General features: G+C 40.5%; 1 protein-coding gene across 3 annotated transcripts in view; it reads right to left on the bottom strand.

Moving 5' to 3' along the window:
- LOC119730821 (neuronal acetylcholine receptor subunit alpha-10-like) overlaps window positions 1-16584 on the bottom strand; it is a 42621-nt gene that overhangs the window by 18478 nt on the left and 7559 nt on the right. For 2 of the 3 annotated variants that reach the window (XM_038203862.1, XM_038203861.1), the window contains exon 2: window positions 10251-10705. In XM_038203862.1, coding sequence (XP_038059790.1) covers window positions 10251-10488 — 238 coding nt within the window. In that variant the 5' untranslated portion in view covers window positions 10489-10705. Of the gene's footprint in view, window positions 1-10250; window positions 10706-13060; window positions 13534-16584 lie in introns of those variants that run through there. The other variant, XM_038203863.1, reaches the window with a different exon arrangement.

Raw genomic sequence — 16584 nt, 5'->3', positions numbered from 1 at the left:
TTTAACATGAGCTTAATGGTGAAGGTCATGTTTGTGTTAATGTAACGTGGCGCACGCAAGGCTATTTTAATGTTGTACAGTGTGTACATTAAGGAAATTGCATTTGGCATAATGTAATAATGTTCATGTCTGAATGACATGAATGTCCTTCTGGATATCAGCTATTCGTTTCAATGTGTATGCCTGATGCCACCTACATGTACATACATAGATGTGCTTGTTTGGTAAAGGGTATTGAAAAAGGACACAGTCGTAAAACACTTTGCTATATCTTGTTTTGTGTATATTGATATTTATGCTATCAAATATTCACTGTGGGATATCTGATAAGCTGTATATATTGATTTTAAAGCGTACATTTTAACTTAAATACGTACATGCAACAGTGAGCACAAACAGGTAATGTTTAACTCAACTCAATATTTAGTTCAATAATGAACAATGACAAAAGTACCTTTTTTCCACACACCAAGCTTGTCAAGCTACTTGAGGCTGGACTTGCGATACGACTTGTGACTGTCTTGTAACTGACCTGTGACTGATTTGTCATGTTATATACAGGACTGACTTGTTATGACTTGTGATTACGTGTGACTAACTTGTGACAGGCTTGAGATGACATGTGACTGACTTGGGTTGACATGTGACTGATTTGTGATGACTTTCGATGACTTGTGACTGATTTGTGATGACACGTGACTGAATTGTGACTGACTTTTGACCACTGACTTGCGATTGAATTTGTGACTAACTTGTGACTGACATGCTATCACTTGTGACGAACTAGTGATTGAATTGTGACTGACTTGTGATGTCGTGGTGACTGGCTTGTGTCTGAATTGCTTGATGACTTGTGACTGACTTATGATGACTTGTAACTGACTTGCGACTGACTCGCGACTGAATGGCGACTGTCTTGTGATGACTTGTGATCATTCGTATATACAGCTGCTCTAAAATCACAGTGTGCTATCGAAAGCCGTGAGATGCCGTCATCAGACTAAAGGCAAGGTTGCAGCGATTTGCGGATGTGTCACACACACAAAAATTGTAAATTTAAACGATTTTTCGAGCTGTATGCAACAACCGTCTTTTTGAAGAAAAAAAAACACTGAAACTACAGGCGAGTGAAGCATTGTGCGGCATCGCTCGGGCGAGGCCTTTTAGCTCTCCCCAAGTGTCCCCGACACAAACACACAACCAAATCTCCCCGTCACCCGGAAATTACGTCCAAGACTTTCTATTTCCCGCAGGAGCTGAAATAATATTGGCGGAGACACGTCCTCTCGCGAGGATCTGCGGCGATGTAAAGTTTCCCCTTCGGCAAGAGATAGAGAAAGAAAGAGAGGCAGCAGGCCTGACGCAAGCATGAAAGCAAGCGGATCTATATGGAATAGCCCGGATATGGGCGGTTAGTGTTGCTGGAGGATTGGGTTACTATTTAACCAGCGGAGGGAGATGCTTTCACCAGACAACGCTATGAAACAACGGGAGATGATACCTATCTGCCCCATCGAGTCTGAGTAGTGCTGACTTCGTGCTCGAACGGACATTTAGGGGAGTGATTACACGAACGAGTGTGTTGCAAATATGCAAGATGGTTGGAAAGGGGAGGAAAAGTTTGAATTATTGTAACAAATCTGTCTCGAAAACCAATGGGTCCTTTTGTCTTCAACAACCATTTTCAAACTTTTAGAGGTCTACTCATTGTGCATTTTTGTGCAACAAAAGTAAGCACCTCAAACTACGCAGTCGTCTGCATCTCATCAACACACAGTTGTCATCCCGAAGTCACGTACCTCAGAACATCAGAGATCCTTATACAGCATCCTATATGTAAGGATTTGGATTTCACTACCTGCTTCTGCTGTGGTAGCCCCATCTAGCCAATCTTATAAATCCGTTGTTGATGATTTGTTCCTGGACATGCCCCTGCTCATAACCTATGAACTTTAGCGGTGGTTATTTACTAGCTTCATGTTCTCTTGAGTAGTGCCTAAACTAAAAATAAAAATTGGCTGCTGAATGCTGATAACGCTAAGGATCTATATCCTATTGTTTTGTCCTCGGTACGCAGAAAGCTGGTATTGCGGCTTTGATTCATATGCGAATTTCAAAACTGCCCCGTTTTCATCATCAAACTACCAATTCATATTAGGAACATGACCATGAACAAGTGCCATTTATAGGCCAATAAAAAAAAAATTTTCTCGTCCGGTCTTTTTTTTTAAAAAAATAAAGGGAGGAGGCTTTATTTTTTCCAAGATGGCGGATTTCCCAAGATGGGTTCTTCCATTTTCTCGACCCTTTTGCTGATACTTTTATGTCCAACGGAGCCGTCACCCTTTCTATCAGATTCTTAAAGTTTGCGTACATTGCTACAGTTTTGCTGGAAGTACATATAAGACAAAATATATTGCAAATGTATGATTCAAAAAAAAGGAAGCGGACGGGGACAAGAAACTGGGTTTTTTTAACTTGCGCCTCATGCTATGGGCTGTATACCTCTTTGTTACATTTTGTTATGCTCTCTTTACATTGCCAAGATATGGGAATTGATTCCCAAATGATTCATTTACCAAAACAGACATCATAGTTTTTGCTTATGTAAAATTCATGTACTGTGAAACCGTCTGCAAATATGACACCATAGAAACACAATGTTTCAAGTCACCAAATATACGGACAAACCGTGCATAATGCAAGTGGTATACTATCAAATAATGTGTATATATAAAGCGCATGTATTCACCAATATTGGTGCTCAAGGCGCTGGGTCATTATTAGGTATATTGCTATGCAATATGAAAACAAATTGGTAAGAGTCTGTTGAAATGTAACTTGGTTTAAGAATTACCGGTATGTGTGGTTATTGAACATCACAAGCGTGTTCCTGCAACGTCAAATCCGAGATGTGTCAAAAACAACATAATCCGCGTGGACTTTAATATTAAACCCCTACCGCGCCCGCGGTTTCGGGTTCAAAGTGTGCCTTAAAAAAATTGTCTTCTTCTTATAAAGTCACTAAATTATAAACTACTCACGACGAAATGAGAAAAAAATGACACGGACGATTGTTAATATTCCAAGCTGTCAGAAATGCTCACACGTCAAACAATATTTAACATCCGTAGCTTGAAATTACTGCGGAGGCTTCAGGCAACAGTCTTCAAAATCTGACGCTCACGATGAGTTGTTGGTTTTTCGCGGGACAAAATTAAGCGCGGGAAAGATTCGCTCGCTTCGCGCGGTTTTTTCTTTTATTCAAGTGCAGGTTGGAGTGTCTGTTCTCATACTTTGGGCTGTTAAGGGGGTTAGGCAGGTCCTTAGACTGTTGGGATTTTTTTTGCTAGTGGCGGGATTAAATTCTTGCGAACGATATAAGAGTACGCTTCGCCAGCGCACTGCGAGAAGCGCCGCAAATGGTGAATTTATTCTCTGCTTTCTAATGCGCTGTTTGAAAGGAAAAGTGTATTGTGGCTCTTTTGGCGTCGTGCGTTCGTTTACGCTGGCGGGTTATTAGTTGCTTTTCCCAAGTAACACGTTTTTCGACTTTATTTTTTCTCTCTGACAATTTCAGTTGGAAAGTGACACATAATGTACCCCATGATATATTTTGTTGCCAAAAGCAACACGTTCCGTACCCATACGTCTGCATCAATCAAAAGGTATAATGTCAAAATGATCGTGTTTTGTATATACTGTTTCATATCAATTTTTTTTTATCAAATTACTCTCTTGTTACACCTACAAAAAAAGTGGATAAATCGAAATTCTGCCCGATCAGCAAATACGAACTGCCTACACTCTTGGCCAAAATTCTTCTCACAGGGAAGTACAATTTTACCCGAATTATCAAACCAACAGTTTTGGTAATTTCATACTAATTCTGGCCAAAACAATGTCCAACATTCTCACCTCACCTTTTCATCAATTAAATTGAGGAGTTTGTACTATCAATGCGGTAAAAAAGATGGAGACAAAAATTTTCAGACATCAGGAATTTCAAGAGTGCCGAATGACACATTTCTCTGGAGATCTAGACCTCATTCTGTATGTCGAACAGAAGATCTCTGATTTCAACGCAAGTGGTCGGTTGGTTGGTGGTATATATGAAAAATATGCCATGCCTGATGCATGTTGTATATCAGCTCAGTGGATACTACACTATTAATCATGAGAAAACAGTGGGGGAAAACATACACAATCTGTTGATCACGAAACATGACTTCGTCCATAGTAAACTTTATTCCAAAATCGGTCAATGGACTGATTGTTGGAAATCACCTACATGTCATGATTTCTCCTAACTGACGGCAAGCATAAAAGAACCATTTCACGGTGTGTTTAGTACTAGTACGATCTTTAATCCAAGTAAGTCTTTTGATAATACATGAAGCCTAATTCGGTAGGTTTCTTTTTGGATAACTGCAAACGATCCTTATGCCTTTAAATATTCCACACGCAAAAAAAATGTTCTGGATACATCTTAGACACAAGAAGCCAGTCGCAAGCAATATTCACCGCATTCTGACCGATGGCCACCTGTTTTCGCTATTAAGCTAATACTTTGTGGTAAGCAATCCTGTGATTGGCAGCTCAATAAATTTACCAGAGATGTGGCAACACTGTGCGACTCTAAACAACATGTATTCAATTAGTTCAAAATAGAATTGCCCAAGAGAGAAAGAAAAGCAAAACAAGAACAACATTGGCGAAAACAACAGTCTCTTCTGCTGAATAAATGCCAAGTCTAACACCTTGAAGACAGAGTTGTAATGACTCGAGTCAATGACTCGACTCGAGTCCGACTCGAGTCACATTTTTTGGCGACTCGACTCGACTCGAGTCCCGACGGGTAAATGACTCGACTCGACTCGAGTCACTGCGAGCAAATGACTCGACTCGACTCGAGTCCCTCATCAGAATGACTCGACTCGACTCGAGGAAGGCTAATAAGACTCGAGTCCCAAAATAAAAGCAAAACTTACTTGCGAAAAATATTTGCAATGACTTACGCTGCGCCGTTCGCGTTGCCAGTTTTTGTTCACGTCACGTTAATGTTCGCGAATAATGTACGTTTATATACAGCGGCAGTCTGTTTCCTTCCTCCATAATGAAACAACAAACATACACCGTGTCGCGGACTCCCACCTTGTGGTTCTATAGCATGTAATGCTAAACCCGGAACCAGACTTAAAACGCATTTCTCAATCCGTGGTTTCATCATTGGTTTCGGGCGATTTTGAAGTTCTTGGTGGAACGCTGGCTAAATTCATGTCCCGATTTCACACACAAAAAAAGTGATACGGACGGGCCCACCTTTAAATAATCAGAAACAGTTTTGTATAATGCAATTAGGTTTCAACGTTGTCAGCGATCAGCGAACAACAAAATCTAGACCCGAAGCCAAACCAGTTATAAGACCGAAGTTTCACATCTTCTTATCTGTGACGTGAGCTAGCAATGGAAACTGTTGGTTGGGTACCACACAGCATACTTTATGTCTTTGGATTTCCGTAATAGACTGGTGCCTTGTATTCTTTCTCTCTTGTGTTTGTTGCTTTTTATTGTAATTTAGTGTTCAAATATTTGTGACTCGAATTGACTCGAGCTAAGTACTTGACTCGACTCGACTCGACTCGACCACACTCTGTGACTCGACTCGACTCGACTCGACCTTGTTGACCTAATGACTCGACTCGACTCGAGTCACTTCTTTAAAATGACTCGACTCGACTCGAGTCACAAAAATCAGTGACTCGTTACAACTCTGCTTGAAGATTGCCGATATCCGACTGCCAACTTGCTCAAACAAAATGCAAGGAAACACGTAAGAAACAAATAGAAGAACTACCTCAACATGCATTTTCAGCTTACGAGTGAGAGAGAGGGTTTTTATACGGGACGACGTGCTACAACTCACGCAGGTTCAGCCGAGAGAGGTTATGCCCCTTCCAGAAGAAGAAGAATAATAACTAGGGGCAACGATGATGGATTCTGAATCAAAGATGATAATAAAATTAGCAGGGGGAGAGAAATCTGGGGGCCGGGGCGCATCTCTATCTCTGGCGGTCTAGTTCGATAGCAGTTGATTGGGATTAAGACCGATGCAACTACCCTTGCGTGCCCAAGGTGTGGAGGAGCGCGGTGATGCAAAATAGGCCAAGGCTTTCAGGGGAAAATTTGGGGGTGGGGGAAATTTTCTGGTGGTGATGGAGTAATAATGATGGTTCTTGGGTATTTTTGATGCCTGAGACGTTGACAGTGCCGAAGATGAATACCTGACTCTGGAGATGAAGTATTTTTGTGAGGTTTCTGTAATAATCATGTGAGAGTGGATGGAAATAGACCCCATCTTTTATAGAAAGAATTTTGGGGGTGTATTATGGCATTGATGAAAGAACATATGAGGCATGCAGCGCAAAAACTTGTGATTTCTTCCGTTGGTTGGTAAATATGTTACGTCTGCGTTGTTTATTTGGTTTGGTTTCTGCGTTGGTTTCTTTTTTTTATTTGTTTTTTGGGGTGTTTTTTTTGCTGATTCGTTTTGGTTGTTTCTTTTTGTTTGTTAGTTGGGTTGTTTTGTTGTTTTTATTTGTTTGTTGGGTTGGTTGGTTGTTTGTTTGGATGGTGGGTTGTTTGTTTGTTTGTTTGTTTGTTTTATTTCTGTGAGCCGCAATGAAGATATCTTGAAAAGGGCATAACATTCAAGAGAAAGCCAGTGTCGTGAATGGCGCATACCACAAAGACCAACGGATTTTACGAAGCATTGTTCCTTTATTGATACATGAGACCACGATGATACAAAAAAAACATTGAACAAGATAAGAATTTAACTGATTTTGATATGATAATTGGCAATATTAGATAAAAGGTAACGTTTTAGTCTCTATGCCTGTGGGATTAACATACTGGAGATTTCGCAGAGGTATCGGGAGTGAAACGATTTTGATGAGAAAAAAAGGGTGAAGATGTTCAAGATAATGTGAAGGGTGAAGTTCATGATGCTTGTACTAATAAGATGAGCATTTACATTTTATATTTCATTATCGCGAATAAATTGGACTTTAACTCCACATTTTAATGAAATCACTCTGCTGCAAACAAGCTTCAACATGTCCCGATCTTTGTCCAGGTAAACAACACATAAACTGCGCTGCTCTCCACAAATATCATGATCCAAACACACGCACGCACACACATCCCTATGTTATTAAATTCCCCATATCAAGTGTACAAGCGCATCACTGGTATTGCCTTGATAAAAAAAATGAATAAAAGTCATTTCTATGCAAATGACTTAGCAGTGTGTTGTCTTTTTAATAATCGTCACATGTATGTTATGGGTCCCCCACCCCTCCAACCAGTTTGCATACTCGCATAATCTATTAATCAAACAGAAATCTCGCCGGGGCTTTTGTTTGTTCTAATTTCCCAGTAGACGAGATTTTGGTGAACGGCAGATATTACTGTGCGAAGGAATGCCAAAGGCTATGCACACTATATGTATCCATTTTTTTTTGACTGCGTTGTGTATTGTGTGCGGTGTATTTTTGGCATGCATGTGGAATGAATGCTTTCCTGCAGTCAACGGATGCGTCAGGCGAGTTCGTTTTACCAAATGTTGATCAAAAGATTGTAGTGGTTGAAAACGTCAAATCAAATATTATTGCTGGAGCCTTTTATTGTATTTAAATATATTTCAATATATGCAGTATATTTCAGTTCAATTGATTTATCATGAGCAAAATATTCTTATTCCGTCGATTGAACATGCATGGATGACTGGAATGACTTAAACATACATGAATGACTGGTTTACATTAGGCTGATTTGACAGAGGTCGTATGAAGCTGATATGGCATGAGTGTTAGATTGATATGACATGAGGTTATTGGACATTGATATGACATGAGGTTAACAATATAGGCTGATGACAGAGGTAATATGAAGCTAATATGACACGAATGCGGGCCGATATGACATGAGGTTACATGTGAAAAGGGTAAAAGATAATGAGACGGAATGACATATGGAATGACATGAGGTTATTTGAGGTTGGTATGATCATGGAGCTATAAAGACATAGGTCCATGGTATGATATGGGTTTATATGACGCTGATGTGACATGAGGTTAACATTGGGCTGATATGACGAGGTCATATGAACTATGAAGCTGATATGGCAAACTGCTGGTCTGATATGAGGTTGCATTCGTATGTGAAAGGTAATAATGAGACTAGTAAGGAATGACAAGAGGTTATTTTAGGTAGGTATTTTATGATTCTGTATGACGCTGATATGACATGAGGTTCCTAATGTTATATAGGTCAAATGAGGCGCTGCCACGACAATGGAGTACAAGAGGCTGATATGGTATGAGGTTGCACACGGATGTATAGTAACATAACATTGATGTTATTACATGAGGTTAACTCTCACAGACTGACTTCAAATGAAGCGGACATGAGTGTCATAAGGCCAAAATGGGACGAGGTTATACAAGGTTTATGATGGCAATATTACAAAACGAATTTTATGCAAGTCTTTAGACGAAGAACCAAAACTATGCATTCGTTTATCGTTTTGAAAACCGGAATCTGTGAAGTATTTGACAGACATGCGAGGCGTATTTTAAGAGTTTCTTAACCGTGGAGTGAGTTATTATGGGCAGCATATCATCGGCTTTATCGGGAATTGGCTCGGCCGACTGCCTCTTGATAGGACTGCACGATCCGATACTGTCCACGGAAGCAAGTTTGGCCAGCGGCGTTTATTCTGAAATCCGATTCGGCGATAGACCTTTCTTTTGGAAAAACAACAGTATTTGATATATAGACCGGTCCGATAATGGATATACACGCGCACGTATAGGTAAATAGGCACACTGCCTACGTGGATCGTAGCTCATTTTGCATGCCCTCGGGTACTTAATCGGGACTTTCGACTGTGCTCGAGCCTCTAACTCTGGAGTATTTTGGAGCGTAATGGGTACATCGATATGCCCTATTATCTATGTAGTGGATTGCTAACTGAGTTTTCACTAAGGGTCCTTCCTTTTGGAGGGCTTTTCAAGCGCTTGTTTTGTTGGTCGGCTGTTTTGGAGTGGAAACTTACCAACAATGACCACCATTTAATAACTGGTTTTAAATGAAGGGTCGACTTTTTACATTTTTGTGAGTAAAACTGTGTAGAGATTTTGTTGGGTTTTGCTGGTCTCAGAGAGGCCAGCCTGCACTGACTGTCTCAAAGTCACTTGTGAACCGGGCAGTGCTATTGTATAAGATAATGATTACTCCGTAACGCCAATGAAGGCCATTTTCTAGACTGGCGCATGAAAAGACTTCCACTGAAAAGATATTCTGAACCAATTTGTAACCGATTTCTGTGGGATTTGGGACCAGTTTTACTAGAATTCCCTTGCTTTGCTTGTTGTTGTTGTTGCTTTGGGTTGTTTGTTTGTTTGTTTGTTTTTTGTTTTCCAATTGGGGTGTTTTTCATTGAGCATAAACCATAGCTAAGTTTACCATTGGGCACATCACAACACCGGGAAAGTAGGTCGCTTTAAGTAAGGGTTTTTTCACGGGCGGATGGGCATAAACCCACCTCTGACCAATCTTAGACCTCGTGCGCAATTAATATCAATCCGCATGTAATATAAGGCGTTGACTAGATTACAGTCGGCATTGTGTTGGGGTCTTCAAATCGGATTGGCGTAGCGCAGGGATTATTTCCGTTTAAGGGGTCCTGTATTAGACAGTCTCTAATCATATTCCTCGCCTCCATTCCGTTTAAGGTAGGAATATACTCAATGGCATGGAAAGCAGGCAATCAATTTAGAAAAAAAAGGCAATATAAATATATTTTTAAATGAAAACAGCAAATGGGATAGTATTCAAATGTTATTTCTAAACTATGAAATGAATAAAATTGAGAGATGTGAATATATTATTCATACAGACTGTTTAATATAATTGCACAATTATATTAAACCGCAGTAACAACCTAATAAATATTAAATAAGAGGGCAATATATGAAATATGTTCCCAAAAATACTGGGTTGTATTTTCGCTATATCAACTGACTGTCTTTGGTGCAAGGTTTTAATTAGATAATTATGTTCCCAAAAAGCTCTGAAACTCGGCAAATAGAACAACGGATCAGACACACGTAGGCCCTGACATAGTGTTGCGATGTAACTAAACAGACACAGACACGGACAAGCAGATTTTCTTTCTTTCTTACCTCTTGTGCAGTTGAGGCAGAGCCAGTCCTGCGGTGAGTACTTGGAGTAGCAAGTCGCGCACGACATGCAGGCGTCCCCGTCCAGCGTCCGCACCGTGTTGACCGGGCAATCACCGTCCTCCGTCTGCGGGAGTTCAAACGCGGCAGACAGGGGGAGCAGAACGCCGGCCACGCTGACCAAAAACACCACCGAATAAAGGGGGAGCAAAGTAGTCATCCTGAGCTTGTCCCGAGTCATTTTGGAGAGAAGAGATGGCAGGGATCCGCGAAAAGATCACAGATTGAGCCCGGTTCTGTGGTGAGTTTGGAGATGGTGGTTGAAGCAGCAAGTCTTGGTAGGCCTATGTGATGTTAATCCGTGGGCAACTGCTTCTAGCTCGGTCATGGCTGGCCTGTCGCGTCGCTGTTGTGACTTTCCCCTTGGGGCCGATCTCGCTGCCTCTTTTTTTTGGTACCTGCAGTGTACATCAAGACAAACAGGCCTCATTAATCATTCCGATCATGATGATGATAAGCGAGCTTCGCCGTACAGCAATACCGATTTAACGACGCTCTGTGCATATTAAAAAAAAACAAGAGCATGATCAGACGGCCTTCAAAAAAACCACCGAAATGACGAGCCATTTGGAAAATATTGGAGTTGGATACAGTCTAGTTGTCGATAAGGCCGGGCTAGCTAGATGCACTGAAGTCTGAAGCGTATCCCTGCATGCTGCGCCCAACAATAACAATCGCTATTCATGTACAACTTCAGTCGTATACTGCACCTTTTTAATTACATCTAGCTTAATAGATTATGAAGATTAATGCTTTGTATCGACTGTGACACAGCGGCCTCAAATAGTTGATAAAGCTTTCAATTGATGAATTAATTGAAAGACAGGTATAGTGTGAAATTTGGACTCGATGAAATACGGGCTCATTTTGTTTTGCGCATGCTGTTAGCAGAATTAGCGCAGTGACAGATCACGTGCGAGAATTACAGTCCATATAAGGTCAAAGAGACCAGATTTCACAAGAGTCAACATTTCATGTGACACCGGTCACTGGCCGTTCTAACGACGTGACATATATACACGGTACGCTGCGCGCTGCGTCGCTCGTAGGTTATTGCGATGTAGACGGTGATCCCCGTTCACATAAACAGATTTGCGCTAATTCGATTTGCCATCAGGTCCGCGGGACACAATAAAAAAAATTCGTAGCCGATAATCCTCGGCTATCTTTGTGCGGTGGTGGCGAGGCTATTTTCATTATCATTAGGTTGTCATTCAAGTGCATATATTAAAATATACAAGCCAGGTTATTTAAGCATACAGTAACTGTTTATTTGAATATTCCAATTATCATTTTAAGTCATCAATACCAATAACGGTATAAATATGCTGTTTATTACGGTGCAGCTGGTTGACCAATCACATGCACCAAAATTTCACGCAGTCGGCCATTTTGAAACATCAGCACCAAGTGGCGCTCTCTGATTGGCTGTACCAATTGTGATGCACAAAATGCCAAGGCGCTGATTGGTCACGCGTCGTTGTATTTGCAAGCATTCCTCTCGTTTGATATCGCTCATGGACGAAACTGTCAACATGTCATACAAGTTCCACTTAATTCGCCTAAAACTAACGAAATGCGACGTGTTTTGATCAAATATACAGAAGCATACCAGAACTGAACACTCAGCTTTTGACGTTTCGACAGGTAGCTATTTATACTCCTTCGTGGAGAGGCAATCGTAGTAAAGCGTCTTGCCCAAGAACATTTTTGAGTCAACGCGTGCAAAACCCACTGCTTTGCCACCTATTTAAAAGTGTGCAAACCTGTTGTGCGTGGCCATTTTAATCATCGTTAACCTTTATAGTGATTTACGCGTACGCAAGAGCCATTTCTTTGTATTCCAGCCACGTCGTCTTTGAATGCCGTTCCTATTTATGCATATTGCACAGGTTCCTCCAATAACTACGATCATATTGTTTCGCCATTCAATTACATGGCGTTTACCTTTTTAATATGCAGAACGTGTGAGTACTGTGAAAATCCGGTCAAGTGTGCGCTGGCACAATATGACTGGCGAACCGTTAATAACACACGGTGTATTAAATGCAATATCAGTTCTAGTTTGTTGCATACGGCATCCATCTTGGATGTTTTTTCTAGTATGTTATTTCACACACAAAAATGGCATATAAGGTCTAATCGTGTGTATTTCTGTTGACAAAAAGCACCGTACCTCCAAAATGGCTGCAATGCAAAGTGTCTATATTAGGTATAAACCTTCAAATGTATTATTAATAATATAATAAATTATATAATATATACAAAATTTCATCACCAAAGCATTGAACATATTAAAGCTTTAATCATGCACTCCTGTTGAGATTTTAAAGGGACTGTATGTTCAAGATGGCTGCAATGTGTCTATATATATTAAGTATATGCCCATATAAATTTAATTGAACACAAAATGAAAGAAATTATACACGTACATTACATTATCGCAATTCATTATAGATCACTTACAAACGCATGGGAGCAATTACAAAGAGCACTGAAGCACACACGTGTTGTGTTAATTCAGTTGGAAAGTGGTGGACGTTTTACCGAGGTTCTGGTATTCACATGATTAGAATTGTTGAAGCAATAAAACACACAAGACAAAGGGCAATACATGTACATTCCAGTCGATATATTCTGACGATAAGCTGTCTGTAGGTTGATATTCCCAATATGCATAATCGTCCCCTCATCATTATACTATATCAACCATAAGGACAGCTGAGATTTCAACTCACGTAAACACCACCGACCTTTTGGGAAAAAGCCCAAGCACTTCCAAGCTACTTCCCCGAGTCCATCGGGCCTGACCTCCCGTTGTTGCTATCCACGCAGTGTTTTCATTACCCGATGTTGATGATGAAGACGATAATGATGCCCGGCTGCATATCTCCCTTCACATCTCCTATCAGTTACTAAAACCCCCACATCTTCAGTGACAAACAGATTCCTTTTTAATGGAAGAGGAGACAGAAAACGGAAACAGAGAACTAAGCGAGAAGAAAATCCGTATTCCAGTGATGCACTCAGTGAGTTCCCAAGACGCTGTGATGTCTCCCACTTCACTTTGAGTCTGGTATTATTTGTGTCCTCTCTGTGGAGCACCTCACGTCTTCGAAACCTCCCGCCACCGACGGCGGAGCCAGACAAGCATGACGCTGGGTAATGAAAGCGGTCGCTCCTCGGGGGGAGCCGAGCTATAACTGCCCCATCTGCAGGACGGGGAGTGCGTGAGTGAACTGCCTCATAAGACGACAATCCTTTTATACCAAGCCTTATATCAAACCACATAGACTGAACCCTGTGTGCGGATCTACAGTTCTATGTGACTGGCGCGCCAACAACTCCCAAGGACCCGAAGGGTGTGAACGCCGTGGCAAACTCCACCATCCTACATCATTGATAATGCCCCCATCTCATGAATATTAATGACTATCTCATTCTTGTTTATAAATATTCATTTGGATATAAAAATCCAAACACCACTATATAAGCGATATATCCAGTTCTCTCGGGAGTTTAAGGTGTTAAGAAATCAGTTTTTTGTAATGAGCAGTATCATAATGGTATTATTAAACTAAGCTTTTAGCATGAGAATATTTACGATGCCTACCTAATAACAATATTAATATTTTATAGTCTGTTCTCGCGGGAATAATACAATCTGGAAAATCGTTTAATGTCAGGAAAGCAATAAGTTTGCTGAATGATAAGCTATTACATTATATTGCAAATCTTACTACAAATGTAATAAGTCCTTATGTACAAATTTACATACAGACAATTTTATGGTACATCAATAGCATTGCATTTACTTTGAAATGTTAGATTGTCAAAACACGAGCAATACAAACAGTGGTGCAAAGTCCTTATCACCTAAACAAACAAGTTGAAATAATAGATAGTAGAGCCATGCAATTCGTGATTTCAAACAGTACTGGGTTATATCGATTGAGGTTTTTTTTTCTTCGCCAAAATTTCATTTCTGTCTTCACAAGCGAATGAATCAAGGAACCGATAACTGGGAAATACGGTAAGTCTTAAAATAAAGGTGCATATCGCGTGAACGGTTTATTATTATTATTTTTTTAACCTAGTGGGGTTTTTTTTCAGAGTGAAATCTAAGATTCCAGAGTTATTAGCGAGTGATCGCTGAGAACTCCAACAATCAATAGGCACAGTCCATAATGGCTCTACAGTTTCCCGATAATATGTTCCCTACGGATACGCTTTCTAGACGGTCTATAGCTAAGGATCTATGTCACGCTGGTGGCGCAACATGCACTTAGCAGTGTGTTGATGCTGCAGTTTTGTACATTTAGGCGGCTGTATCAAGTTCCGATACCGTTAGTGTATCATGTTGATATCTATAGCCTGATAAGTTAAGAGTTTTATTTTGTCCTGGGAGTTTTATATCGTGCTGCAATGTTTATCCTTTGTAGTTGGTTTGATGGTGGATATTTTCAGCTGTAGGTAAATTATATAGATACAATGAGATTGTTATTTCCATAGGTAACGTGATATTGGTATTGATATTTCGGTATAGGTGAAATGAAATCAGGGCCTACGTGTATTTCTATATATATATTGGTAAATTACTAGGTAAACGATTAATAAGGTTATCAACCAGTTTATGTTTTCGTAGTATGATCGCAATGCGAAAAGAATGTATTGAGGAATGTTATGAGGATTGTGTCTGAAGGGCGTGGTTATTTATAATGCAGATTGGCTATTCAAAATGTAAATTGATTATTCAAATTCATTTTCAATGGGAATCGGTTATACCAGTTGGCTATTTAGAATGTAAATTGCTTGCTCAAAATGCAAATTAAACTGATGCAAATACAGCTATTAATTATTCTGTTGGGCAAATGATATAGCCAAAATTAATTGCATTGTGATGTTACGGTACCTTAAAACGGACACAAACAATTTTACTTTTGATTTCAAAAATTGAAGCGTCTTGATGGAAGAAACTTTTAATATTTAACATCAGATGAACATGCGAGCAAGAACACTTTTAGAAGATTACTTGGGTATTTTCAAAACAAGATTGATTTGTATTGGGGTTTTAGGAACTCAATCTCGCGAGTTGAAAGTTTGGATGAAATCACCGCAAAATCTATAGCACGTCTTCAGTGACCTATCGACAGTGTACTCTTCAATCTTGCCGCGGCCTACGGTCTTCGGGATTGCGTTATTGATCGGTGTTTTCTAGGTGACGAGGCATTGAGTTGACGGCTCTGGTGAGAGTGAGGGGGCAAGGAGCGGCTCGACCGGCAGGGCCGATCGTCGCCGCTTTGTCCGCGGGTCTGCTATAGACCCGGGGACTTGATTAATGGAAGGGGAGATCGGTAATGACAAGCCAAGGATGAGAGAAGGAGAGGGATCGAGGAGGGAAGAAAGTCTCCCAATCCCGTCGGCTCAGTCTGGTTGCTAGCTGAGATTAAAGAGCAAGTTACTGCATGGGTAAAGAGATACTTCCAAATTGTTTGACTGTTGCGAATGGTGTTGCATAATAAAGCTTTGACCAACATTTCACTTTAGTTTGGACTCCATTCAGACGTACGCCCTCAACGGAGATTATGAGAAAGGGCACCAATATTGAAGGACCATTGGACGCCATCTGGTCTCGTGCATGGTAGCCTTCCTACCGACCGAAACTAATGGTGAGCAAGGTAAACAAACAATGCCCTCTTTTGTTCACGCACAGAGACAATAGGCTGCCCACATTGCTCAAAATTTCGGCCATTTTAAACATTCCAAAATGGCACCGCTCATTTTTGTCCCAATCTGTTTGCAGGTTCTCCTCTTCTTTCTTGCAAATCTCTTGAGAGTGTGTATTGCACGAGGAATTTGCATCTCCCGTTACCAATTCAATCACCTCCCTGACCCTTACCATTACTCCGCGGTGGGTAATGGACGGCGGGGCCCGACTAATACGATAAGGCTGGAAACTAGAACCGCCGCAATCCTACCAGATTGCGAGCGAGCCCTGGTAGGGGGAATATAATGCAATTAAAGATGATATGATATGGAGACTGTCTGAGAAAAGTGACTCTAGGGAGAGATTCAACAGACAGTATCCTTCTGCTGCCATTTCCGAACATCTGTTCAAGAAACTGAAGAAAGACCTGTATTCACAGGTATTTCATTTTAATATGCATGTATGCACATCGTAACAAGTCTGTTATTAACTAAGGCATACTCTATTTACTGTATACACACAATTTTTATTTAAATAATGAAACTAATATCAAAGGTAGCTTTAGTGAAG

The sequence above is a fragment of the Patiria miniata genome, unplaced genomic scaffold (assembly GCF_015706575.1).
Source record: "Patiria miniata isolate m_02_andy unplaced genomic scaffold, ASM1570657v1 HiC_scaffold_22, whole genome shotgun sequence".
NCBI lineage: Eukaryota > Metazoa > Echinodermata > Asteroidea > Valvatida > Asterinidae > Patiria > Patiria miniata.
Note: the sequence above shows the minus strand (reverse complement) of the source record. Positions and strands in the feature narration are given on the sequence as shown.